The sequence below is a fragment of the Anolis carolinensis genome, chromosome 1, assembly GCF_035594765.1.
Source record: "Anolis carolinensis isolate JA03-04 chromosome 1, rAnoCar3.1.pri, whole genome shotgun sequence".
Lineage (NCBI taxonomy): Eukaryota > Metazoa > Chordata > Lepidosauria > Squamata > Dactyloidae > Anolis > Anolis carolinensis.
In genome coordinates, this window is record NC_085841.1 from 311,600,106 (window position 1) to 311,627,076 (window position 26,971).

At 37.8% G+C, this 26,971-nt stretch overlaps 1 protein-coding gene across 1 annotated transcript in view; it reads left to right on the forward strand.

Annotated features, from left to right (window-relative positions):
- LOC100561210 (cytosolic phospholipase A2 epsilon) overlaps positions 1-22,099 on the forward strand; it is a 57,331-nt gene extending 35,232 nt beyond the window's left edge. Inside the window, exons 9-21 of the mRNA XM_016992252.2 lie at positions 805-974; positions 1,074-1,160; positions 1,456-1,493; positions 2,508-2,655; positions 3,862-3,998; positions 6,922-7,144; positions 7,897-8,011; positions 8,896-9,033; positions 10,531-10,638; positions 12,269-12,460; positions 16,728-16,894; positions 19,262-19,448; positions 21,619-22,099. Coding sequence (XP_016847741.2) covers positions 805-974; positions 1,074-1,160; positions 1,456-1,493; positions 2,508-2,655; positions 3,862-3,998; positions 6,922-7,144; positions 7,897-8,011; positions 8,896-9,033; positions 10,531-10,638; positions 12,269-12,460; positions 16,728-16,894; positions 19,262-19,448; positions 21,619-21,836 — 1,928 coding nt within the window. The 3' untranslated portion in view covers positions 21,837-22,099. The remainder of the gene's footprint in view (positions 1-804; positions 975-1,073; positions 1,161-1,455; positions 1,494-2,507; positions 2,656-3,861; positions 3,999-6,921; positions 7,145-7,896; positions 8,012-8,895; positions 9,034-10,530; positions 10,639-12,268; positions 12,461-16,727; positions 16,895-19,261; positions 19,449-21,618) is intronic.
- The last annotated feature ends 4,872 nt before the right edge of the window (positions 22,100-26,971 follow it).

Below are 26,971 nucleotides of genomic sequence, written 5' to 3' on the forward strand. Positions count from 1 at the left end.
TCTAAAAAATTATGGGACCTGCATTTGAGTCATGTTTTGCTCCCACACTATCTTTACTACTTGGAAGGTGAACTGGCTGTACAGGGAACAGATCATAGACTATATAGTGGAGTCAAACAAGAATGTATTAACTGACAAAAATTTTAGACTTTCTCTCCTCCCAAGTCTCACTACAAAGTCTTTATGAGGAAAGGTAACGTCTTCGAGAAATAGACACAGCTTTGGCCGAACTGAGGCTCTTGAATCTTTACTTTTTCTTATTGTCTCTTTTTTGTATGGTTTTCAACTGTCTCTAAGATGGTCTCAATATTTAACTCTGTCTGGACTTGAATGCAGCTTTCAATTGACTTGAATACGGCTCTGACCTTTTGTAGATGTTCCAACCTTCCTTTCTCTTCACCTTCCAGTGACGAAAAGGCGGACTCTTCCAAAAACTAGAAGTGCCTTGCCTGAGGCTCCACCCCTGAGAAGATTCTTAAAGGGGCCGGGTGATGGAGGATTCAAATGCAAAGACTGATCCCCTAGAAACTATACAATAAAATATTAATCTCTCTAACTAAAAAGGGCTTAACTAGGAGTAAACACTGAGGGTCTTCATGGGGTATGACAAGTCAAGTACTCTTTCTCAGTTATGATCATCTCTATATTTCGATACAACATGGATTTAGGAATGTCAGAACCTTTATAGATTCAAAATCTTTTCTAGATGCAAAGTGGTATTTTAAAAACTAATTGTGTTTATTTATTTTCATTTTATTTTGTAGAAACACATGTACCTGACCATTATTTGCCTCTTGTCTTTAGGGAAAGATCTTTCACTTTCTATAAAAGGATCCTGTGAAGGAAGTCATGCATTTAAGCTTGGGTCAGATGCTATTATCACACCACCATGTCCCACTACTTTCCACTACATCAAGTACAGGGAGCCAACTTTGGATGTAATGTTACCAAAGACAAAGCCACGTTATAACCCTGTACGTCAAATCAATCATCAAAGTAACAAGATAAATTTCTCTGCGTTAGTAATCAGGACAAGTCTTTGCTCATGGAGTTATTTTTTCCTTTTTCCTTAGGTTACCTGTTCTTATAGAACCAAGGCAAATGTTCCACCTGTGATGCTAAATTCCCTGCCCATAGGAGAGAAAGTGCCGATAATAGAGGTTAGCACCATTTTCAGGAAGCAAAGGCATAACATTTTTGAATACCAATAATCTCTGTAATTAGTGTGTCATTTAATTTTAAAAATGTATGTGAGTGTGTATGTGTTCCCAGTAAATAGAATTTTGAATTAAGAGACCATGTTTAGGACAAAAATTTGAAACCAAATGATCTCCCCTCTTATTTTAAGTGTAGAGATGTATTTGAAAAACCAGATACTACCTACCATTTGAATGAATGGAACAATGTTTAATTTGGATGGCCCTGTATAATTTTTTTTTACATTCTGCTTTTCAGGAGAAAAAATACAATTTGCATGTGAAAGTGGATGAGTGGTAAGAGACTTGAATATTTCAATTTTGTTATTTCTAATGACTAAATCAATTATGTTGATCCTCAGCTTTTAATGCAATCTCTTTGCTTTTTTCACAAATAAGATACATCAGTATCATAACTGGTCTCTAAAATTTGTCACAAAGCTGCACATGATGTTAACATTGTATGTATTTCTCCTTTTAAGGGAAAGGTGGGCAAATATGGCAGGCCAGAGGCCTACTTTTCTGCCCGCTGAAGGCTGCATTGACTTTAAAAATTGCTAACAAATGAAACAAAAATTAGATCAGCTGGAATGTTGATTCTGTTGTTGAATATATATTTCATAAGGCGAGATTCTAAAGTACTTAAAATTCCTTGGAGAACAGAAAAACCTAAACATGGTGCTAAAAAGAATTGATAGAATGCCAGGCGAATTTCTCTACTTAGTGTAATCAACCTTGGGGCCACCACCAAAAGTTCCTCTTATTGCCCCCTTTTGATGCTTAGATGGACAGGAAAAATGAGTTTCCATACTTAGCCTAAGGAATAGGTATATAATTCAGAGTGCAGAAGAAGTAGTGTTCAGACTGTAGCTCCTAGAATACCCCAGTGACTATGGTGACTGAAGGATTCTGGGAAATGTAATCTCAAAAGTTCATAGAGATACTGTCTTGTACTATTACTCCCACTATAGCAGGAATTTGTCTATTACAACTACAATTACAGCTACTTGAGAAGTTCTGGATTTATTTGTGTTTGTTGAAACTGAGGGGGAAAAACTGTTTTATGTTGGTAAACCATTAGATGCAGCTCATGAGCGTGTCTTCTATTTTTATAATTTTATAATGTCCATAATGCATTTTACAATTATTTCTGGGCATTCTTGTACTGTTACTCCTATTATAAATGGGATTTGTCTATTACAACTACATTAATAGTAAATGATTTACATGATATTTTCTGCTTGACAAAACTCTTAAGATGTTGGCTTTCTCATGTAATTAGATAAAATGCAATATGTGTATATGTCTTAGTCATTGTTCCTGCCCAGAAGATCTCGATGTGCGCTTGGGATATGATCTGTGCCCACAGGAGGAAGAGTTTGTACGGAAACGGAAGAGACTAGTTGCTCAAGCTTTGAAGCAGGTTCTCCAGCTTGATTATGATCTGCAAGATCATGAGGTATACAAAATGTAATACTGACTGATGTTTATCCAAAATTAATGTTGTATTTATTCTGTTGTTTACTACAGGAAAAATCAAGGCAATTTTTCTCTCTTTTTCCATAATCCTCCACCAACATGGTTTTTCTGAATGCATGTTCTCTAGAACTGATTTATTGCAAATTTGAGAAAGTTACTTTTTTCAAATATCACTCTGATATTCTGTGAGTTTTAGTTCAAAAAAGTAACTATTCCAAGCCCCAAATTGTTATATGTTTTGTTGTTGCAAAAAGATATGGATATTGTTGTTGTGAAATGCCTACAAATTGGTTCTAACCTACTTTCTCTTAGGATGATAGAGTGTGACCTGATCAGGGTCATTATTTTCATGACTGAGGAGGTATTTGCATGAATGAAAATCATGCAAATATAAGCCCTCTTCAGACATTTAGTCTGAACATATTGCAGGAAAAAGTGAATGCAATCCTACATTGGCCATACTCTTTGGGAGACAGTATGGACTTCATCACACTGGGCACCAAAATCGCCATGTATCATGAAGAATCTGGCAACCACAGTTGAGGGGCATGGGAACTCATCACCCTACACCCTGCATTATCCAGCTTACTGGTAGGGATGATCCCATGGGGGGAGGAGCATTGACAATCTGGCTTCCCCCCATCAATTCAAGGCATCACACTCCACTTCGCCACCCCTCAAAGTACAGAGTCCTGCCGGAAGTAGTAGTGCATCGTGTAATGGGAGCCAGCAGGCTCTGTGCTTAAAGGGGTGGCTAAGTGGAACATGTTGCTGGTTCTTCCCCAATCTGATGAAACCACAAGTCCCAATGCTACTTATGGAGACCATTGTTTTCAACCAAGGTGTCACAGCCACTATCCTTCCAAAATGAATCAATCGAGATTCAGAAGAGGTGAGAGGCAAAGAATTTGATTTCTGAAATCTCCTCAAATGGCTTTCGGGACCATGCTTTGTGACCATCATCAGAGAATATCAGCTGAGACAACCCCTTTCACCTAATCTCTGTGAGATGCAAAAGGCCACCTGTTTAATGGTATCAATGGTAGAGTCAGTTTAAATATAATCGAAATCTTTCACTATGCAATGGAATTCTCTGCTTCTGTGTGCTCTTTTGGTTCTCCGCTTGGTAGCAGTGGGAACAATATGCTATTTGTTAATTTCTAAAAAAGGTTTTTATATTGGACAGGTTCCAGTGGTAGCAGTCATGACAACAGGAGGTGGTACAAGATCCTACACCACAACATATGGCTGTATGAGAGGTCTCCAAAAATTAAATGTCTTAGACTGCGTAACATATATATCTGGTGTGTCGGGTACATCTTGGTAAGTAAGCTTCAGGTGATTTTTTTTTTGTGAGGAGGGTTAATGCACAAAGAAGTGACATGTTGCCAACATCACAATACCTAAATACAAATCTGTGGTCTAAACACATTTAAAATACTGAATATTCCATTTTTGACTGCTGCATATTTTTAAAAGGTATTGTAAAACTTTAAAAAGTATAGAGAAAGGTCACCAAAAGTATCACATACGTACACTAACAACCAGGAAAGAACAGTTGTGGAATTGTTATATTTTAGACATAAGTATAAAGAACATGCAAGTTATAGTCTAAATTGTATTGGCGAAATATGAAAGATTGAAGGTGCCCAGATTAATCGACCACTGTATTCTCCATTTCACATGAATTCCATATACATTTTGCGATCGCCATCAGAGATGAAGACGTGTGTCACGCCCAAGGCAGCGGAGCACTAAGAACCGACACACGGAGGCCAAAAACTATCTAATATCTTTATTAAGGAGATATGTAAGAATAATAAAAACAAGTAGGAAATGTAGGCCACTAAAAGACCTTTCAGGGAAGGTCAAATATAGTCCAAAAATATATTGTCCAATATTTTACATTAGAGTTCAAAGTTGTAATTCCAAACCGAAACACACTCTATTTACAAACAATAGAGTGGGGAAACGTCCAAAGATCTTTCCAAAGTTCAAAGTAAGTCCACGGCAAGAACTGGGAACAAGGCTTGATACTAGAAACAAGGTCCAAGGCTGGAAGCACGGCAAGATAGTTCTTGAATACTTGGCTAGGCAAGGCTAGGCAAGGCAAGGAAACTGGAGTTGCAGACTTTACGAAGTCCACACTTGGCTGGAAACACGAAATCACTCCTGAAGCTGATCTGTTGACTCCGCACGGAATCCTCAGTGTCGGGCACTTTTAACTAAGTCCCATCTTCCTGCAAAGCAGGTGTCCAGAGCTTCCTTTCCCAAGGGAAAGAGAAGCGAAACACATCTCCCTCCAGATGCGTTCCTCCCTAGAATTTCCCAGGGGAACATAGCTAATTAACGTCTTGTTTAGCTGCTAATCTCAAGCTTCTCCGAAACTGTTCTTTTTCACCCCGACTCGTAGCATAGGACTGTTTCCTAGCAAAAGGGGGGGAGGCAGTGGGAAAGGCCTGCTCAAGGTCTTTTTTAATAGGCTCTTGGGTAGAATCATCAACAACAGGCATCTGGAAAAATTCCGTCTCTTGCTGAGCCGGCAAAAAACCCATGTTTTCGTCATCATCAACCACGATGGCGTTGGGATCAGAACTCCATGGCCCATGGGACATCACAACGTGGAAATTTAAATAACTACAGAAGAGGAAAATGATCACTTTCAATACTGTTGTTAGCTTCAAATCTGTGATTGTCAGAAAACAAATTTGCAGAAACTGCCATATAACCCATTGGGCTAGCATCTTTGTGGGTGACAAAAGTGTTCTTACATCTTGATGGGTTCCATTGCAACATTGCAAATGGTGCAGAAAGCACATCATATATCCTGAAAAGCCCTAACAGCAGGAGTAATTTTAGAAAGTTGTCCAAAAGTAGTACTCTACTCTCCACTTGTTTTAAACCAGGTCCAATTCAAGTATTAAAATCCCCCTGCAGCAGAAGCCTTGAGGAAAGATACTGGCACTACAGGAGGGTAAGGGTTTCTGATAGACTATTCCAAATTGGGATCTATCTTTTTGATAAACTAAGTCGAAAGTAGACATTTATCCAAAATGAAATGAACCTATATTCGTTATGGAAAGGAACTGGACAGCAGCTAAATATAGAATTATCCAAGAAAGCTGATGGTGAGAAGTTCAGGATAGGCCAAAGATTTCATGATAGCGCCCAACTTGAATGGTTTTAGAAGAAATGCATAGAGAAAAGAAAATCAATGCCTACAAGACACATTGGCTGATTAGTACCTCCAGTGTCAGAGGCATTAGGCTTTTGTGTAATTGATGGCTGTGGTACATGAGGGTGAGACAGCTATGGCACCAATGTAATTTTGTATGGGTTTCCCATTGGGAACTGACTTGACAATGTAGAAACCAAAAGCAGAAGGTCTTGTTACCAGGTGAGTGTATAGCGGAACCAACAACGTCCAGTTAACACCATGTGCAAAAGACTCAGACCAGGCAGAGGAATTTAAAGAACAAAGGAACTTTACTTGTTGAGTTGAAGTTAAATAAACAGTTTAGCAATCGTACAATGTCCTTGTAGTTGCATAGGATCAATAACTAATCAATCAGCATTCAATATATACAGCATAGCATATTTAAACTGCTACTTGACCGTAGCCAGAGAGCTTGTCTATTTCTGTGCTCTCCCTGCAAGCTCAAATTCCAACTGACAAATCCAGCCATCTGCCAGCAAACTGATACATTGTTTGAGGCGTGGCTTGCCTCTGCAAAAGCTCAGCTATCTTTTGCAGAGATCTATTTGCAAGGATTTCTTTACACACACACACATATCAATTTTGGCGCAATAGGTCTTTGATTTTATCTCTCATGAATTATGTTCCTTTGCCCTTAAGCAATGATTAAGAATTCCCTAATTTCTGTTTTTCCCTTATTGCTTAAAGTTAATTTTGAATCAGGTGCTAATCTTTTTGTCTTCTGCATTTTTATAAGTACATACAAAAAATCTTTGGTGTTCATAAGATGCAGCCTTGTTTATATGTCACATATTCATGCATTACAATTTGTGGTCTCCTACTGCATGTGACCAGATGAAGTGAACCATAGAGTCACAAAGGAGAATCAAGAAATATGTCTATAACATTTTAATCAAATCCATGAATAATCAAATCTGTAAAAGTCAACCCCCATAAATGTGGAAGACTGATTGTATAGCGTTTTATGTATTTCCTGTTGCATTCATAGTTGTGTATGCTTCCCTTTTATTCTATATTGCCTTTATTCAGGGCCATGGCACACTTGTATAGAGATAATTGTTGGTCTCAGAAGGATCTATGTGACAAAATAGAAGAGGCTAAGAAACAAGTGACCAAAACCAAGATGGAAATGTTTACTATGAATCGTATGAAATATTATAAGCAACAGCTGAATCAACGGAAACAAGAAGGACATAAGACAACGTTCATTGATCTCTGGGGACTTATCATAGAATACTTGTTAAATGATGGGGTACAGTATCAAATTTATATTTTTGTTCCAAAAAACTGCAGATACTCTCTTTGTAGCAAGCGTACTATATATTCCCTGGCTGTAGCTGTTTCTGAGTATTTTACAATGACAGTCCAATGTAGAGCATATTATTATTATTATTATTATTATTATTATTATTATTATTATTATTATTATTATTACTACTACTACTACTACTACTACTACTACGCTTTTTCACTCCACAAAAGAGACTCAAAGCAGCTTTATTGTGGTAATCCAAATGGATACAACCAAGGCTTTGGTTATTGCAGCCAGAATAGAATTCTTTAGCAATGGCCACATCTGGTACAGTAGTCTTCTGAGTCATGTTCAAGATTAGGTATGACACTTTGATAACCAATTTCAGAAGAAATGGTTGTATTAGTCTATCATAGCTGAAACAACAAAGTGCACTGAGGCTCTTTAATGAAGATTAACACAAACTTTCATGGAAGTCACAGCCTTTTTCCTTGTGAAGAGCCACAGTATTTTGTTATTTTAAGGATGATATGCAAGTTTATTCGTTTCAATGAACAAATGCCTGATTGTGCCATTACATATATCAAGATAAATTTATATCACTTTCTGTACATTGAGTTACAGACAGAATTAAGATGTTTGACAGAGGTTGATGCTGGTTTAGCTTTAAAACAAGGATATTTTCTAGCTGATGTTGTTCTGTGTGTCTGTTCCATGGCTTTGCAGATAATATTTTCCCCTTTCACAATTAGAAAAATAACCACAGGCTTTCTGAGGAGAGAGAAGCTTTGGTAGATGGCCAGAACCCAATGCCCATTTATGTAACTATCAACATCAAGGAGAAGTACAGCACTCATGACTTCAAAGGTAAGCTGAAGCCTTATGATCGGGGTACAGATGCCATTTTTCATTACGTTTCTTACTTATTCATTATGTTGAATACTTGTGATTCAGTACAATTTCATCATATTTAGAAGCAGTCTACTGACTTATTGAATAAATCAGCACTTATAAATCTGATTGAGTCAATAGTTCTAGTTTAGTCTGCACTAAAGCAGACTGGACGTATGCTGCTTATTCTTGCTCTATAGATAGTGCATGATTAATTGTGAAATACGTTTCCACAAGTGATAGCTGCCATCCTTGATGGTTTTTAAAGGAATAACCTAAATTCATGCAGGCTGGAATTGAGCAGTGGCAACTATTTTTAAAATATAAACCTTCCTTGCTTAGTTTCTCCATACCTCACAACCTCTGAGGATGCCTGCCATAGATGTGGGCGAAACGTCAGGAGAGAATACTTCTAGAACATGGCCATACAGCCCAAAAAACATACAACAACCCTGTGATCCCGGCCATGAAAGCCTTCGACAACATATTTTTAAAATGTGTGTCTATCTACTATCAATATGAGTAGATAGGCAGATAGTAGATAGACACACATTTTAAAAATGTGTGTCTAATTAGGAGGGGGTGCAATCTAAGATTTAAAATATAAGATTTTAAATTATCTTCTTCAAATAACTATTACTAGTATCACCTTCAGCATCAGAGGCAGGATATCACTTGCATAGCAACCTTTATATTAGTTGCTGGAGAAAATGAGCTGGTTTGCACTCATGTGCTCTTTCCCACAGACAACTTGCTCTCATGATGGGTTGTGCTCGTATCTGGGCTTTACAACTTTTTTTAAGCCAGCTTGAAGATCTAGGCTGGATCTAGTATGATTCTTCTTTTGTTCTTGTTTGTAGAGTGGCTAGAATTTACTCCCTATGAGGTGGGATTTTTGAAGTATGGAGCATTTGTGCCACCAGAGAACTTCGGAAGTGAATATTTCATGGGCCGCTTGATAAAGAAGCTTCCAGAGAGCCGGATATGCTACCTTCATGGTGATGTAGTGAATTTTTGATTATGGTGGTGGGAATCAAATACTGCTCAAGAATGGCAGGAGCTGTTATTGTTGTCAGTCCTCTGTTCTGATTGCCTAGCCTTCTAAAAAAAGTATTCCATTGATGAACACTTCAAAATAAGTTCTGAGGCAAAATCTAAGTTATTCTTGGGGCATTTTTCTGGCTTCATGCTGCAGTCAGGTTCAGCTGGATACTATAACTTACACAGTGGTTTCAAGACCTACAAGCATAATATGGTTCTTGAGACAATTGTGCGACAATGTTCCATGGAACTGATTTGCCTCTGGGAGATTCATCAACACACTCTCTCTCTTGTTTTAAACAAATATTCCTTCTGCTTTTGCTGCATTGAAACAACACACATGATGGATCTCTTCTTCTTTTTTTGCTTGGTGAAGATTATTCACACCCATATAATCACTGGAAGTATTCTCTCAGCTAGATCCTGACATGTGGTAAACAACAGATTAACAGTAATACTAATACTAATAATAAGAATAATACATTTTATTTGTTACTCACCTCTCCTCAAGACTTGAAGTGGGGTACAACATAGTTAAAATGCATAGATAAAAAAAACATAAAACCATTATGTACATTTCAGCAATGTTCAAAATGCAATAACAGTTATAGTCAATGTAGGAGCCTTAGAAAGCTTATTACTTGTGATTAAATAGTCCCGTTGTGATGGTTGTATGTGTGCATGTGCTTAGCTTTACAAAGGAAAACCCCATTAGTTTTGCACAGAGATATGAGCTTTACATGCAGCAGATACTACAGTAAAAATGATCACAAGTTCTCAGATCTTCTATGAGTAGCATGATCCTTTGAGAGGCTTGGAGATGTGTTAACTCAGCATCCTGAGACAGCAATGGAAAGATTTCTACACACAGCTAGAACCAATTAATTTTGTACTATTATTCTATTTGTTTCATTCCCATCATCTCCAGCTTCTTGCAATTTATTAAGTCATGGCAAAAAACTGAATTTCTTTGCAACTTCATTTAATTGTCTGATATTATGCAGTTCACTGTACATTGCACTTGGTATTTTGAATTATATCTGATAGAAAACTGAAAGCTAGCACTTTGATTTTATTTTATTTTATTTTCATTTATGCATATGTCTGCAAATTTTTATGATTTTTTCCCCAGGCAAAATGTTGGATAAAGTTGGGATATAAGCACTGCCATGTGATATAACCTCAAGCTTTACTCATCTGCTAAATTTATAACTCTTTACTCTCTTGATGTGTATGACTTGATGATTTAAAACCAAAGATGCCTTGAATCCCTGTATTGTATGAAAAACAGGATATAAATAAAATAAATAATAGTTAATAAAGAAAATAAAGTATAGATAATGTATGGATATGCTTGCAGTTATAGTGAAGCTGTAAAGAAGAACTTACTGAAAGACATTTACTTCTTAAATGTGTTTCTTGTGATCTCATTGTTCTTGCCTCCTTATTTTTAGGTATGTGGAGTAGTATATTTTCAGTGAACTTGTTGTATATTTGGAACCGAGTCAGCAGCTCAGAAGAATTCTGGGATAGATGGACTAAAGACAAGTTAATAGATGTTGGTGAGCTTCTACTTTACTTCTACTTCGCCGATTTCTCTCATGTGAAATGAGTAGGTCTTGGCTTTCTAGTGTATCACTTAAAAAAAAACTATTTGGCAAAATATTAGCATTTTGAGGGACATTTTGGAAGGTATTAGTAAGATTGTTTGTTATTCAGTATGTATACCTCTTTTAAATAACTTAGTATGAGCACAGTGTGTGACTTTGTGCACTTTGAACCTTACCAATAGTGGCATGCCAAAACATAAAAACACATTTGTGACACATGCTTCTGATGAGAGGGCCATGTAAATAAAGCTCAAATATAAGAAAGGGAAGCCTTGAGGCCATGTGTGTGTAGAGTTTGGGAAGTAATGCATTGCCTTTTCATTTACCCCAGACAAGGAAGTCATGAGGACCAGTTCTGTCATTAGGCAATTGCAGGAAGCAGGAGATGCCATTAACATTTCCCAACTATTCCTGCTGCACTTTACAACTTTGTAACAAGTCCTGGACCTCCTGCTCTAATCTGATCTTAATACATTATACCATATAAGAAAGACCAAACTTCAGTTCTAGAAGACACATGGGATGTTATCTTGCACTTTGCCACATACAAATATATCCAGCTGTGTCTTTCCTTTTTTTATTAATTGAAACCATCTGTTTTGCAATACAAGGAGTAACTGCAAAACAGCAGTATGTGCAGACTTGTCATTGAGAAATGTCCATCTCCTTTGCATAACACACAAAAAAGAGGAAGGCCAATAAATGCAAAATATGTATTAGTGATTAAAATGTTTAAAAGGGCAATGCTTGTGAACTAGCAGAAGTATTTAATTTCAGAGCCCTAGTCTTATGGGATTTTAAATTTATGGGGTGCTCAATTCCTCCCAGAAAAAAATGGGGGGGGGGCATGGATGACTAGACACACAGGACATGGATTGGGAGGAGACAAGCCCCAGCTGTTGTGGTAAGCTAAACATGCTTGCTAGTTTCTTCAGGTGCTTGGTAAACTTATTGGTGCGATAAGGAAAGTGGTGTTCTCCAGCTAAAATCTGAAATGGGTTTGCAATGCCAGACCTGTTGTTAGAGTCTCATGTGACAATGTCCTGTGTGAGGAGCATATCTGCCAAATAGTTTTGATGCTGCCCACCTCATAATGCAAATTAATCTAGAACTTAACTACTATGAATTCCATAACCTTATGTAACGATTCCCAGACTTTGGTCTTCCAGGTACTTGAACTAGCTCCCAGAAGCCTCACTCAATGGTCAGGAATTCTGGGAGCCAGACTCCAAAGCACCTGGAGGATCAAAGTTTAGGGATCACTGGATTATTGTATACATTTATTGATAAAGGTACAAGATCACTATCCAAAACTGGAGCCACATACCATGTCCATATAAATACACCCAGAAGTGGTATTGCAATGTAAAATTAGAAAATGTCAAGATTATCCAGATATTATTGGACTGTAACTCTTATGACCCCTAAGAGCTGGGAGTTGTTTTCCTGTACTAGATGGAGGGCTGTATAGTTCCCATCAGACACTCACTGAGGTAACTTTTGTAGTTAACTTTAGCATTTTTGCTAAATGATACTGATATTAATATTATTTTAAACACAAAGGGTTTGTGTCTTAATGCAGATGAAGAACCCAATCTACCTACAAGACCATATGAGATAAGAAGCCATATGTATGTACCAGCGGGAACCTTTGCCACCAGACTCCGAGGGGCCTTGACAGATCGTCTTTCTGTTGCCCAGTATCACAATTTCCTAAAAGGGTGTCAGCTGCACAACTGCTACTTGGAGAATGAATCTTTTCACAGATGGAGAGGTAAAGAGACATGCAGGATGGTGAGGCTTGAGGGAACTTAGCAAACAAAGTCATTTCATTTGGCTGTTGTGCATTTCCAGGCTGTATGGCCATGTTCCAGAAGCATTCTCTCCTGACGTTTTGCCCAAATCTATGGCAGGCATCCTCAGAGGTTGTGAGCTATATTGGAAAACTAAGCAAGGGAGATTTATATATCTGTGGAAGGCCCGGGGTGGGAGAAAGAAGTCTTGTATGTTGGAGGCCATTTTTGTAGCTACAAAAATGGGCAACCCCTGCTTTAAAATCTAAATACATCTGCCCCTTCCAAGACCATTGAAAATGTGAACTGGGTCTGTGAAGCCACAACACCTGCCAATATTGACCGTATCTGACTGACACAATAACCATTGCAATATTGTTTCAATGGATATACTTAGAACTGAGATGATAGAATCTGGGCTATTATTTTCGAAATTCTATAGAAGCCATATATCAAAGCCAAAATGCCAGAATCAGAATTAATGGATGGGAAACAGAACCAATAAAAATTGAAAAAGGAACAAGGCAAGGATGCCCCCTATCCCCACTCATCTTTATAATGACGTTGGAGATCCTTTTAAATAATATCAGAGAAAACAAGGAGCTCCAAGGTGCAAAAATACAAGGGAATAATTATAAAGTAAAAGCATATGCAGATGATGTCATCTGCTTTATAGAAAACCCAGAGGATACGGGGGGAAAATGGTTAGAAACTATTAGACAATTCGGTGCACTAGCGGGGCTAAAAATCAATATGAACAAAACTAAAGCATTGACAAAAAATATACCCATGAAGAAACATGAAAAAATCTCTAACCAACTAGGAATTCAGTTAACCACAAAACTAAAATATCTAGGAATAATAATAACACCTAAAAATATTCAACTGTTACAAAATAACTATGAGAATACTTGGAAAGAGATCAAAAGGGATCTTGAAAAGTGGAAGAACTTAAAACTATCACTATGGGGAAGGATTTCGACTACCAAAATGAATATCCTTCCAAGGATGCTTTATTTGTTTCAATGCCTGCCAATACTGAGAAATCAGAAAAACTTCGCTAATTGGAACAAAGACCTGAGCAACTATATTTGGCAGGGGAAAAAACCCCGAATCAAATGGGCAAATCTAACAGATGATAAAAAAAGAGGGGGATTTGTGGCACCAAACCTAAAAATTTACTATGAGGCCTGCAATTTGATATGGATCAAAGACTGGATCCAACTTAAAAATAGGAAAATACTAAACATTGAGGGATTTGATCTTAGGGCTGGATGGCACTCCTATCTGTGGTACGATAGGACCAAAATAGAAAAAAAATTCTGTAAAAACCCAATAAGATCAGCACTCATAAAGACATGGCAAAAATACAGAATGAGAATGTATAAGACACCAACATGGATCTCACCCCTGGAGGCAGCACAAAGAAGGCTATTGGGATGGAGTAAATGGCCAAAATATGAAGAATTATTAATTAAACAGGGATCAGAATGGACATTAAAACCACATCAGGAAATTTTAAACGATCAGGTAAAAATGTCATGGTTACAATACGGTCAACTCAGGGAGTATTTTAAAAGAGATGTGCCAATAGGCTTTATGAGTAAAAACAACCTATGGGATAGAATACTACTCACAAACGGTAAACTCATCTCCAAAATCTATAAAATACTTTTGGAATGGGATACTGAGACCAATTACATCAAAAATTGTATGACCAAATGGTCTAAAGATATTGGCAGACCAATTCATCTAGAGGAGTGGGAAGCATGTTGGAATAGGAAATTGAGACTGACTTATGCATTCGAATTAAAAGAAAACTGGATGAAGCAATTCTATAGATGGTATATAACACCAAAAAAGCTAGGAAACATAAATAAAAACTTAAATACCAACTGTTGGAAATGTGGATTGGAGGAAGGAAGTTATTTCCACATATGGTGGAAGTGCCACAAAGCAAAAGAATTCTGGGCTATGATCCACGAAAACATACAGAAGATCCTTGAGATTAAATATAGACAACTACCAGAAACGTACCTACTTGGAATTTCAAAAATACAGGCTGGGTCAAATGAGGAGAAACTAATGACGTACCTCACGACAGCGGCTAGAATAGTATACGCAAGACATTGGCGACAAAAAGAAATCCCCACAAAACTTGAATGGCTAGTTAAAGTCTCAGAAATCAAAAATATGGATAGATTAACTTACTTAATAGCCAAACAGGGGACCCCAAGGAAAGAGACCAATTGGCAAAAGGTAAACAAACATATGAATATATAAAATACAGAGGAAAAGCAGAGAGAAGACACATCATAATAAGAATTGAAAATAATAAAGAACTGAAATAAATAAACAAACAAATAAATAATAAACCAAAAAAAGAGAGTCAAAATAATAATAACAATAAACAAATAAAATAATAATAATTAATAATTAATAATAATAATAATAATAATAATAATAGTATGAATAAAACCGAATTAACAAACAAATAGAAGACCACCTCGGATACTCGGATAAAACCCATACAAGAGAAATAGAAGAACTGAGTGAAGACTACGAATGAAAACAGGAGCAAGCAGACGGCAATCCTTATGGCAGCGAAGCGGAAGTCAATTTTGTTTTTAATTTTTACCTGCATACTTCCCTTCCTTCTTCATTTTTCTTTCATTTTTTTTCTTTCTTTTTTGCCCAACTAATATTTATCTAAACCCACCATCCCATCCCTCACCCCTCCTCACTTCCCCCCTCTTTTCTTTTCAGTTCACCCGAATTTTATTGTATATGATTGAAACTTTATTTTTAAAAAAAACTTGCCTGAATATAAAAGTTTTAGCCTGCCACTGGAAGGATATCAGGGAGGGGGCCATTCTGGCTTTCATGAGAAGAAGGGAGTTCCAGAGTCGAGGGGCAGCCACCGAGAAGGCCCACTCTCTTGTTCTCACTAACTGGGCTTGAGATGGAGGTGGGACTGAGAGAAGGGCCTCTCCTGAAAATCTCAGGCCCAGGCAGGTTCATACAAGGGGATGCGGTCAGCCAAATAGCCTGGACCTGAACCATCTAGGGCTTTAATGGTCATAACCAGCACCAGTCCAACCCCCTGCCATGCTGGAATATATAATCAAAGTACTCATGTCAAATGGCTATTCAACCTCTGTTTAAAAAATCTTCAAAAAGGGAGACTCCACCAGAATTCCGGCAGTATATTCCACTGTTATACAGCTCTTGCTGTCTGGAAATTTGTCCTAATACAGTAGAGTCTCACTTATCCAACATAAACAGGCCGGCAGAACGTTGGATAAGCGAATATGTTGGATAATAAGGCGAGATTAAGGAGAAGCCTATTAAACATCAAATTAAGTTATGATTTTACAAATTAAGCACCAAAACATCATGTTATACAACAAATTTGACAGAAAAAGTAGTTCAATAGGCAGTAATGCTACAAAGTAATTACTGTATTTAAAAATTTTGCACCAAAATATCACGATGCATTGAAAACATTGACTACAAAAATGCGTTGGAAAATCCAGAACATTGGATAAGTGAATGTTGGATAAATGAGACTCTACTGTATTCAGGTAGAATCTCACATCACAATCCAGAATGGTACTTTAGACACACCCAAGGATTTGAGCACAGGTCATGAGATGTTCCAACAATTTTCTTAGAAAAGCTAACTCCGGTTTCTGATGTATCATAAATTATACACCAAAGAATACAGTGCTCCACAATAGGCACAATCTGGTGAGAAAAAAATGAAGGCGCCTTCTCAGTGATTGCTTCTAGGCTTTGGCACTCCTTCCTATGGGAAATTATCTTGGTGTCCTTTTTGTTTTCCTTTTACTGACTTTTGGTTAGTAACACTTTGCTACTGAATAATCTTTTAATGAGATTGCTGTATTTATTTATTTATTTATTATTTACAACATTTATATCCCGCCCTTCTCACCCGAAGGGACTCAGGGCGGCTTACAAAAATTGGCAAAATTTAATGCCCTGAATACAATCATAAAAACAAAACAGTAACAGATATATTAATAACATCGTTAAAACACATTATAAAACCTTAAAAACGTATATATAATTACGTATGTTTGTACTCACAGATGTGTTTTAAATGTTTTTAAACTAGAGCAATTTTAAGCTGTCCAAAGTACTGTTAATTTAATGCATTTTAAGGGGGAGAGGGAGGAAAGGAATGTATATTGTTTGCTCATTATAAAAAATATCTTTATTATGTAGCTACTGTGTTGGATCATTGTCCCAATCAGCTCACAGAACATGACGACTACTTGGGACTGGTAGATGCTGGATTTTTCATCAATACCAGCTGCCCACCACTTGTAAGGCCAGAGAGAAATGTTGATGTCATTGTGCATTTCAGTTACAGCTCAGGCTCCCAGACACAGGTAATACACTTTGTGTATATTTTTGGCATGTTTTTTTCTTCACCAGTAGATATTTATATGCAATACTGGGGAAGCTATACAATATATGAGGGGTCTTCAAAAAAATGTCCGCACTTTAAAAAACTTTATTTATTAAGAATTCCAAAAACAAATTACATCTCTTTTCTACATAGTCACCTTACTTTGCAATACATTTTTTCCAGTATTGTACTAACTTTTTAATGCCATCAGCAAAAACTGTTCTTGATTGAGCTTGTAGACACTGATGCACGGCTGTTTTCTTATAATCATCTTGCTGTTTGCACCTATGCTCCTCTGTCAGTTGCTTAGGCACCCACTTGGCACATACATTCAGCTTTCTTGGAACCTCTTCAACTGTTATTATTTTGTTTTCACAAATCAATCCCAGCGTTCATTTTTTAATTCCTCATGGTCATGGCTGTAGCTGGAGTTCTGGCGCACTCTGCATCCATCACACCAGTACAGCTATTTTTGTACATTTCTATCCACTCAGATGACTCTATGAGAGATAACTTTATCCACATACTGGGCACACATGCAGAGATGAAGTTGTGCTCCTGGCACACCTTCTGCCCACAAAAAGCATATGACATAATGCTGTTCCTCTTTTGTACAATTTATAAGTTTTGCAGCCATCTTCACAAAAGTGTGACAATTCTTATACTAAACTGCAAGGTCAGCTGGCTTTTCAAACAGACAAATCGCATGACACTCTCAGACATTACCAATTACTACTAGTTCTTCCCTCACCATTTCCAACTAAAAAGCGCAGAAATATTTTGAAGACCCCTCATATAAGTGGCAGGGGTTGGTGTTAAATGGTGAGGCTCAGATGGACATTCCACACCCCTTGTACAGTGCCTTTCCCAAAGTACATTCCTTGACAATACAATCTTATCTATCTGTCCTGTGTCTTTTTAATTGTGACATGTATTGCATATATTTATTTGCTGTTCTTTTCCAGCATTGGTAAGTAGGAACTAGGCTGATAGCTTATGGATTGATACCATTCCCTAGACTTCCAGTAGCACTAGTCTAAGGCTGGGCAGAGGAATGTGAACCCTTGAAAGATGGATTGCAAATCCCACCATCTTTCAAGATTGACTATCCTAGCTAAGATTGATGGGAGCTCAAGTATGTCAGAATCTGGAGGGTCAGATGCTTTTACAGCCAATCTAAAATTTAATTCTCCACAATTGAGTGGGAAAAATCTCACCCTCTTTCCTTGATGAGTTTTGGTGCTAGCCATAGCAGAAAATGGAAAAATTCCACTCCTTAGTGAAATTTCTCCTATGCCAACTTGTGTTTTAGAAATCTCCTTTCCTTTGCATTTATGAAGAGGCATTTATGAACAAACAGCATTAGCTGTGGGGGGATGTAGTTTGAATAGTGGACTTGGATCCTAGCAGATCACAGATCAATTCCCCATGCCACCATGGAAATTTGTTTGGTGGCCTTGGGCCAGTCACACTCTTTGAACCTCAAAAGAAACCAAATGTAGACCTCAACTGAGCAAATTCAACCAAGAAAAACTCATGATAGGTTTGCCTTAGGGTCACCATAATTCAGAAAGGCCATGAACAACAATACAAAATATTTGCTAACCACGTCTAAATTTAAGAGTGCTCCTATAGAACAGTCTCTAGGTGAAACACAACCCTCCTATGAATCTAGGTATCTTTCAATATCTCTGCAAAACATCTTAAAAATTCAATCCCACTGACACATAATGATATCCAATGGAAGGGATGGAAATAATATTCAGGAAGACTAAGACGGTTATTGTAATTTTGTACATTTTATTGGTATTTTGGTATTGGTATTTTTCCTTTTAAACAATAAATGCAGGAAAGTTGAGTAAGAGCAAGAGAAAAATGATTGTAATAACATTTTTTTTTTGTAAAAGCAAGATCTAATCAAGCCATTTCATGCCAATTCGCAATATTTGCATATAACTTTTGAGCTTGCTCCTTCTCTGAATCCCATGAACTCTCAAATTCATACATGGTTTACACCTCTGATTAGATGTTAATATTTATTTTTAACAGTATCCTACAGTATAGTTAATATTTTATAGTTAAGTATGGTACATGATTTTGGAATATTATGTTTCCAACAACTGGACTATGCAATTATTCTGTTCACATACTCAAAGTCATACATTTAATTTTATTGAACCTCTGGATCTCGAAGCCTCAAGTTTTCTTCATAGATTTTCTAATGTCATCTGAAGGAATATGAATACAATGAATTTTAAAGGCACTTTGTAACATTCATTTCTGGCATTCAAAGCAGGTTGTCCTCAATTCTCAAGAAACTCTTATTTTAATGTCCTTATGAATGTAGCCTCTGGAACAAACTTGTAAGTACTACAAATCGCAAGGAATCCCATACCCAGATGTTATCCTTACAGATGAAGACAGAAAAAACTTGAAGGAATGCTACTACTTCCATCCAAGTGATACTACTGGTTGTCCAATCCTAATCTTCTTTCCATTAGTGAATGATACCTTTCGATTTTACAGAGCTCCTGGTAAGTTACTGACAATAGTAAACATGTTGGCTACAGTCTAACTAAGAACACATCCCTTCTTAATTTGATAAAACCTCACTTATTTGAATTGTATGTCCTGATTCCAGTTTGGCAAAGCACTAGTCAATTGAAGGATTATTTTCAAAAATAGGTGTACTTATGCATGCATGCTGAAAGCTACATTAATGAACTATGTCTACTGTAGATAGTCACAATGATAATTACCACTGATAAAATTTTGAAAAAGATTATGATGCCAAAGGGAATACAATGTTTGTTTATTTATTAAATTTGTACTCCAACTTTTATGCCAAAATTCATCCATTTGCTAAATAGTTCTTTGGAAAACAAACAAGTAAACAAACAAAACCTAACCCTCTACAAAGCCATAAGGCCAATCCTTCCTAATAGATTCATTTTAGGGGCATTCAGATGACCCTTTGTCCCATCAAGACTGGAACAAAAATGGTATCATAACATTTTAAAGAGAAATATGATATATCAAAACAGAGATATTTTGCTATGTTAAACAAAAACATTAATAAAAACTAAATTTTTTCCCTGCCCTATCTCCCCGAGGGAACTCAGGGTGAGTCAGTTGGTTATCTCTATTTGGGGCGGGAACAGTAAAATTATCTTTGGGATATGAATTCTCATTGGAGTCAAGAAATAACCCAAAACTCAAGTCTTATTGTGTGAGAGTTAAAATGTTGCAATAAGTAAAATATATCTCTATAACAACCCACCTTAGAGTCCAAAATCCTATTGAAAAGGCTTTGACTGCTAGCAGGACAGGAAGACTGGAAATGCAGCCTTCCTTACCACCCATAAACTCCTTTCATCTATTTTTTTATTCAAAATGTGAAATGAGGTAAAAGAGTGATTAAAGTCCAAGTTAAGATTGTTTATTATGAGATTAGTCATGGAATTTCCTGAGATGGAATGCTGGGATTCCTGTTCCAAGAAACATGCAAAGACCGTTTAAGAAGAGAAAAATGTTCTTTCACATAACCCACAAAGTAGCGCTTAAAAAAATAAATTAAAAATGCACCTTGCAATCTCATACTTATTTGCTTAAGATTCTGGGATGACAGTTACCTCCGAGGGGACTGAATAGAATTATATTTTCAATTGGGAATGTTACTTTGAGAGTTTATAAATAGAACTGCATGTTGTTTGGAGGACATTTTAGATCTAAAATAATAACATTTTAAAGGTTTTATCATGATCATTTTCTTCATAATCTCAGTGATAGTTACATACTTTCCTAGTGTACACACACACACACACACACACACACACACACACATATATAGGTCCTTTCACATTGAATAATTATTGCACGATAGTGTACTATTATTATACTTTAATCACCATGACTGCATCCTATAGAATCCAAAGATTAGTAGCTTTGTGAAGCATTAGATTTCTCTGGATGAGAATTCTAACTATATCTCTGACAGTATAAATCCCATGATTTCATAGGATGGAACCATGGTGATTAAAGTAGAATCATAGAACAGTTGTTGTGTAGTGTGGAAGGCACTTTTCAGATAGGCTACTTCTTCTCAGCTAATTGGAAACTGCTTATGGATAGCACTAGGAGATTCCCAAGCATCTTCAGTGGCAGCTATATTACAGAGTTTTGTAATATCATTCCTAGAGTGGCTGTATTTCTCGTGGAGTGTGCCTATACTTTAAAATTATAGTGCTTTGATGTAACTTTAACTACCAATAGCTTCATCCTAACTGTGGGATTTGAAATTCTCTGCCAAAGAGCTCTAGTGTTGTCCTTTAGGGAAGTGCATTAGAGATATTGGAAGTGCCTCCACAAACTAGAATTACAGAGTTGGAAGATACCACAAGGACCATCCAGTTGAGCTCCCAGCCAGGCAGGAACACACGCTCAAAGCACTTCCAACAGTGAATGCCATTTAATGTCCCAGGATCCATAGGATGGAGCCATGACCGTTAAAGCGACATCAGAAGGGTGTGGATACACCTCAGGTTTTTCATAAATTACTTAAACAATGGTTGCAGAAATTTGAAGATAACTTTTAACATCATGTTCTCCTATTGTCTTTCCCACCAACCCACTACAAAGAGTTAAGCTTCCTAGAGAAACATTCATGTATTTTCTGGAATAAGAAAATCTGTTCCTTTATCCTAGGTATACAACGCTGTACCGATGCTGAGATGGAAGCAGGAAAAGTTGATGTTTCCAGTTGGCAGACTCCATACAATACATACTGCCTCCAATACAGTGATGAGAATTTCGATAAACTAGTAAACCTGAGTGAATACAATGTCTTGAATAACCGAGACTTGATTTTGCAGGCTTTGCATGCAGCTGTGGAACGGAAAAGGCATCAACAGCAACACTGCTGAACAATTAATTCCCTACTATGTGCAAATATATACCGTGTGTGTCTTGTGCTGTTGTTGTTTTCAGTCTTCAAAGTAAGCAGGCAAGCAAGGGATGAAGCAAAAATTGTCTATAAATAATGGTTACTTAGTGGTGACTTTTAAATGTTTGAGCAAGAGCACTATTTTAGTTTTCAATAGAAGGAGGGTAAGAGTCATTTTAAACTGTAAAAGTTCATTTTTGGCTGTATTTAATATTAAATTGCCCAAAAAGTATATTTTAAGAATCCATTGCTTTGACTATATTTTATAAAAACAGTAAAAGACTCATTAATATAGCAACCACAGGCAGAACTCAGGTCATATTAGAAAAACTTAGTGATCATTGCAAGCACTCTTTTCCTCTGCTTTCAAAAGCCAATTTCATAGAATCATAGAATCATAGAGTAGGAAGAGACCTCATGGGCCATCCAGTCCAGCCCCCTACCAAGAAGCAGGAAAATCACATTCAAAGTACCTTCGACAGATGACCAGCCAGCCTGTGCTTAAAAGCCTCCAAAGAAAGTGCCTCCAGCACACACAAAGGCAGAAAGTTCCACTGCTGAACAGCTCTCACAGTTAGTTCTTCCTAGTGTTCAGCTCATGTTTAACTTGTTATCCACAAGGACTCAAAGATCTTTGTGAATTTAATCTTTCTGATGGGGCTGTATCTCTGTAGGGAAAGGGAAAAAAAGTCTTCAGAGATCTCCTCATGGCTCGAGGCAGGTTACAACATTGCTAAAACACACAGTCATCTAAAAACAATCTGTAAAATACACATATTAAAACATATTTCTACAAAATATATATTAAAATAAACAGAACAAAAATGAAGCATAAGACACAAGTTTAAAATTCATCATTAAAACTGGCTGGGTAGGCCTGCTAGAAGAGATAGGTCATCAAATGTGTTTTAAATTGCGACAGAGGCTCTAGCTGTCGGAGCTCTTCTGGTAGGTTGTTTCACAGTCTTTGGATGGCCAATGAAAAGGTCCTCTGGGTGATGGTGGCCATTCGGCTTCTGGCTAGTTGAAGCAGATGCCCCCCAGAAGACCTCAGTGTTTGGGAGAGATTGTATGGAAGAGGGCGATCCTGCAGGTAAATTGGACCCTGTTCACTCCTGGATGTTTCTGTAACCAATCTGGCTGCTGTATTTTGAACCAACCGAAGTTTCCAAACTTTTGTTTTAAAAAACAGCTCAATGTAAAGCACATTGCAGAAGTCCAACTTTGAGTTTACCAGTATATGCATTACCATCTTTAGGTCCTCCAAATCTAGGAAGGGGCACAGCTTTCATATCAGCCGAAGCTGATAGTAAGCACTCCTGACCGTTGGATCTACTAGGACCGACATTTGGAGAGACGGATCCAGGAGCACTCACTCCTGAGCTGCGAACACAGGCTTTTTGGGGGAAAGTAACCCCATCCAGGACCGGTTGACATACCTCCATCCCCAGATTAGAACTCTTGATGGCAAGAACCACTGTTTGTCTGGATTCAGTTTCATTTTGTTTTTCCTCATTCAGCCCTTTACCTCCTCCAGGCATTCAATCAGAAGAGACACATTATCCTTAGCTAAGGATGTTTTTGAAGGGCTCCAGAAGAACAGCAAGAAGCACTTGTGAGAAGCATAGCAGTGTCACCTTTCATGCACTTTTCCAGTTTTTGATTTGCCCTTCTCCACTTTAAGCTTGTTGACATAGAGCTGGAAGGAACTACATCTATTACCATCCCCTGCCAAGCAAGAACACACAGTTAAAACATCCCCAAGAGATGGCCACCCAATCTCTGATTAAAGACATCCAAGGAAGGAGAATCCACCCATACCCTACCCCAAGGCATCCTGTTCAACAGCTATTACTGTCAGGAGGTTCATCTTAATGTTTAGGTAGCAACTTTTTTCATGTAATTTGTATCCATTAATTCAATGTCTTGGAGCTGATATTGTCACTCCCTGGCAGCGGAGCACTAAGAACCAACACACGGAGGCCAAATACAATCTAATATCTTTATTAAGGAAATATTATAGTAGAATAAAAACAAATAGAAAATGTAGTCCAGCAATAGACCTTTCAGGGAAGGTCAAATATAGTCCAGAAATATATTGTCCAGTATTTAATATTAGAGTTCAAAGTGGTAATCCCAAAACTGAAACACACTCTACTTCCAAGCAGTAGAGTGGGGAAAGCGTCCAAAGTATTTCTATAGTTCAAAGTAAGTCCAAGGCAGGAACTGGAAACAAGGCTAAATACTTGGCACGACGAGATAGTTCATGAAAACTTGGCAAGGCAAGGCAAGGCAAGGCAAGGAAACTGGAGTTGCAGACTTAAAACGCAGTCCACACTAGGCTGGAACCGAAGCTGATCTGTTGATTCTGCACGGATTCCTCGGTGCGGGGAACTTTTAAAGAACCTCAATCTTCCTACAGAGCAGGTGTCCAGAGCTTCCTTTCCCAAGGGAAAGAGAAGCGAAACACAACATCATCCAGATGCGTTCCTCCCTGCAAATTCCCAGGGGAAACGTAGCTAATTATCATCCTGTCTGACTGCTAATCTGGTGCTTCTCCTTGTTTGTTCTTTTTGACCCCGACTCGCCGCATAGAACTCTTTTCTCGCGAAGGGGGGAGAGGCGCTGGGAAAAGCTTGTTCAAGGTCCGTTTTAATGGGCTCTTGGCAAGAATTGTCAACAACAGGCATCTGGAATGACTCCGTCTCCTGCTGAGACGGCAAAAAACCCATGTTGTCGTCATCATGATCCATAATGGCGCTGGGGTCAGAACTCCGAGGCCCATGAGACATCACAGATATGCAGGTCCTATAAAGTTCTCCATGAAGGCAAGGCGAGCTTGGGGTGAAAAAGATTCTCTAATTCTGTTATAAACATAGTATGGTCTAAGGCGTTTATTGTATATGGCAGGCAAATGCTGTGTGCATCCTGCTCCCTGTCTCCTATCTTTCCTACCCATCTCCAAGATTCTCCTGTATTTTTGCTGGAATTATGCAATTGTGCTATTGTGCTATATATCAAAGAAATAATCACAGCTGCACTAATGAAGAGAGGTGAAATATCGAGAGTGCTCAATGTGATATGTATCCAATATCAACAATAACACATCTGAAGTGGAATTGAAGGTTCATGTAATAAAGTCCAGACTGCCAAGATTATGGGTATTTCCCAAATCTGTAGCAATCAGGCTCATCAATACCTTAAATTTTAAACCTTAAATCACTGGGAATAATTCATGCTACCTCTTGTGTGACATTTTGTATATAATCCTGTGACATTTTTTGTAATTAAACAAAGCTTTAACGATCATGAAATGCAACATGGCATGGATGTATGGGGAAAAGATGAATTGTTTGAAGCACTATCCCACAGAATCAGGATCATGAATGATCATGAAATGCAACATGGCATGGATGTATGGGAAAAAGATGAATTGTTTGAAGCACTATCCCACAGAATCAGGATCATGAATGATCATGAAATGCAACATGGCATGGATGTATGGGAAAAAGATGAATTGTTTGAAGCACTATCCCACAGAATCAGGATACTCACATAGCCATATTCCTTACTACACTAGCATCAGCAAGGAATGGATTTCCTTGGTCTAGGTTTTCCTTACGTTTTGAAACACATGAATTTCTTTATATAATAAATAAAGTTACTGCCTCCCTCTGTAATGAGGTAAAAGTGAAAGAAAGAAAATGTAGTGATACCAGCTCCCAAAGACAAATTGAGCTTGGTCTACCTCAGTTAAATCTTCATGTATTTGAAATTTTGGTGACGGGAATTTTCTGACAAATCTTTCAAAATGTCTCTTGAGCTTTTCCTGAATTTCAGTTTTACCGACCAATAGTATTTAGTGAAATGTCCCCATTTATTTCATCTGCATGGAGAATGCTGATGCTTCTGTTTTATTCTACTCTAAGAAGAGTAAAATAGAAAAAAAAATAGCCAATGTGTTGTACTAGTTTGAGCACTGAGCCACAGCTCTGAAAATCAGAGTTCAAATCTCTAGTCAGCTATGGAAACCCACTGGGTGACCTTAGGCATGTCACACTCTCTCAACCTGAAAGGGGGGGGGGCAAAAGCAAGCCCTTATGAAGAAATCTTGCACCAAAAAAAACACCCCACACCTGCTGGCAGGTTTGCTTTAGGGTAACCATAAGGTAGAAATAAGTTGAAGGTATACAACAACTAATTTGAGTAAGGTTATGCTCTTGAATAAATCCAAGGCTGGAGTTAAAATTGCTGGAAGAAACATTAACAACCTTAGTTATGCAGATAATACCACTCTGATGGCCAAAAGTGAGGAAGAGCTGAGGAGCCTTATCACCAAAGTGAAAGAAGAAAATGCAAAAGCTGGGTTGCAGTTAAACATCAAGAAAACCAAGATCATGGCAACTACACCTATTGATAGCTGGCAAATAGAAGGAGAAAACATGGAGGCAGTGACAGATTAAATATTTCTAGGAGTGAAGATCACTGCAGATGCAGACTGCAGCCAGGAAATCAGAAGACGTTTACTTCTTGGAAGGAGAGCAATGGCCAATCTTGATAAAATAGTGAAGAACAGAGTCACCACACTGGCAATGAAGGTCCGCATAGTCAAAGCAATGGTATTTCCCATAGTAACCTATGGATGCGAGAGCTGGACCATAAGGAAGGCTGAACGAAAGAAGATAGACGCTTTTGAACTCTGGTGCTGGAGGAAAATCCTGAGAGTGCCTTGGACCGCAAGAAGATCCAATCAATCCATCCTCCAGGAAATAATGCCCAGCTGCTCACTGGAGGGGAAGATATTGGAGGTAAAGTTGAAGTATTTTGGCCACATCATGAGAAGACAGGAAAGCTTGGAAAAGATCACGATGTTGGGGAAAAATGAAAGAGAGGCCGACCAAGGGCAAGATGGATGGATGGTATCCTTGAAGTGACTGGCTTGACCTTGAAGGAACTGGGGGCGGCGACGGCCGACACAGAGCTGTGGCATGGACTAGTCCATGAGGTCATGAAGAGTCGGAAGCGACTATGTGACTGAGCAACAAAAAACAAAACATATTAGCCAGCTAAAGACAGTTGTTGCTCTTTGATTTAATTCAGAAAACTGATGACTAA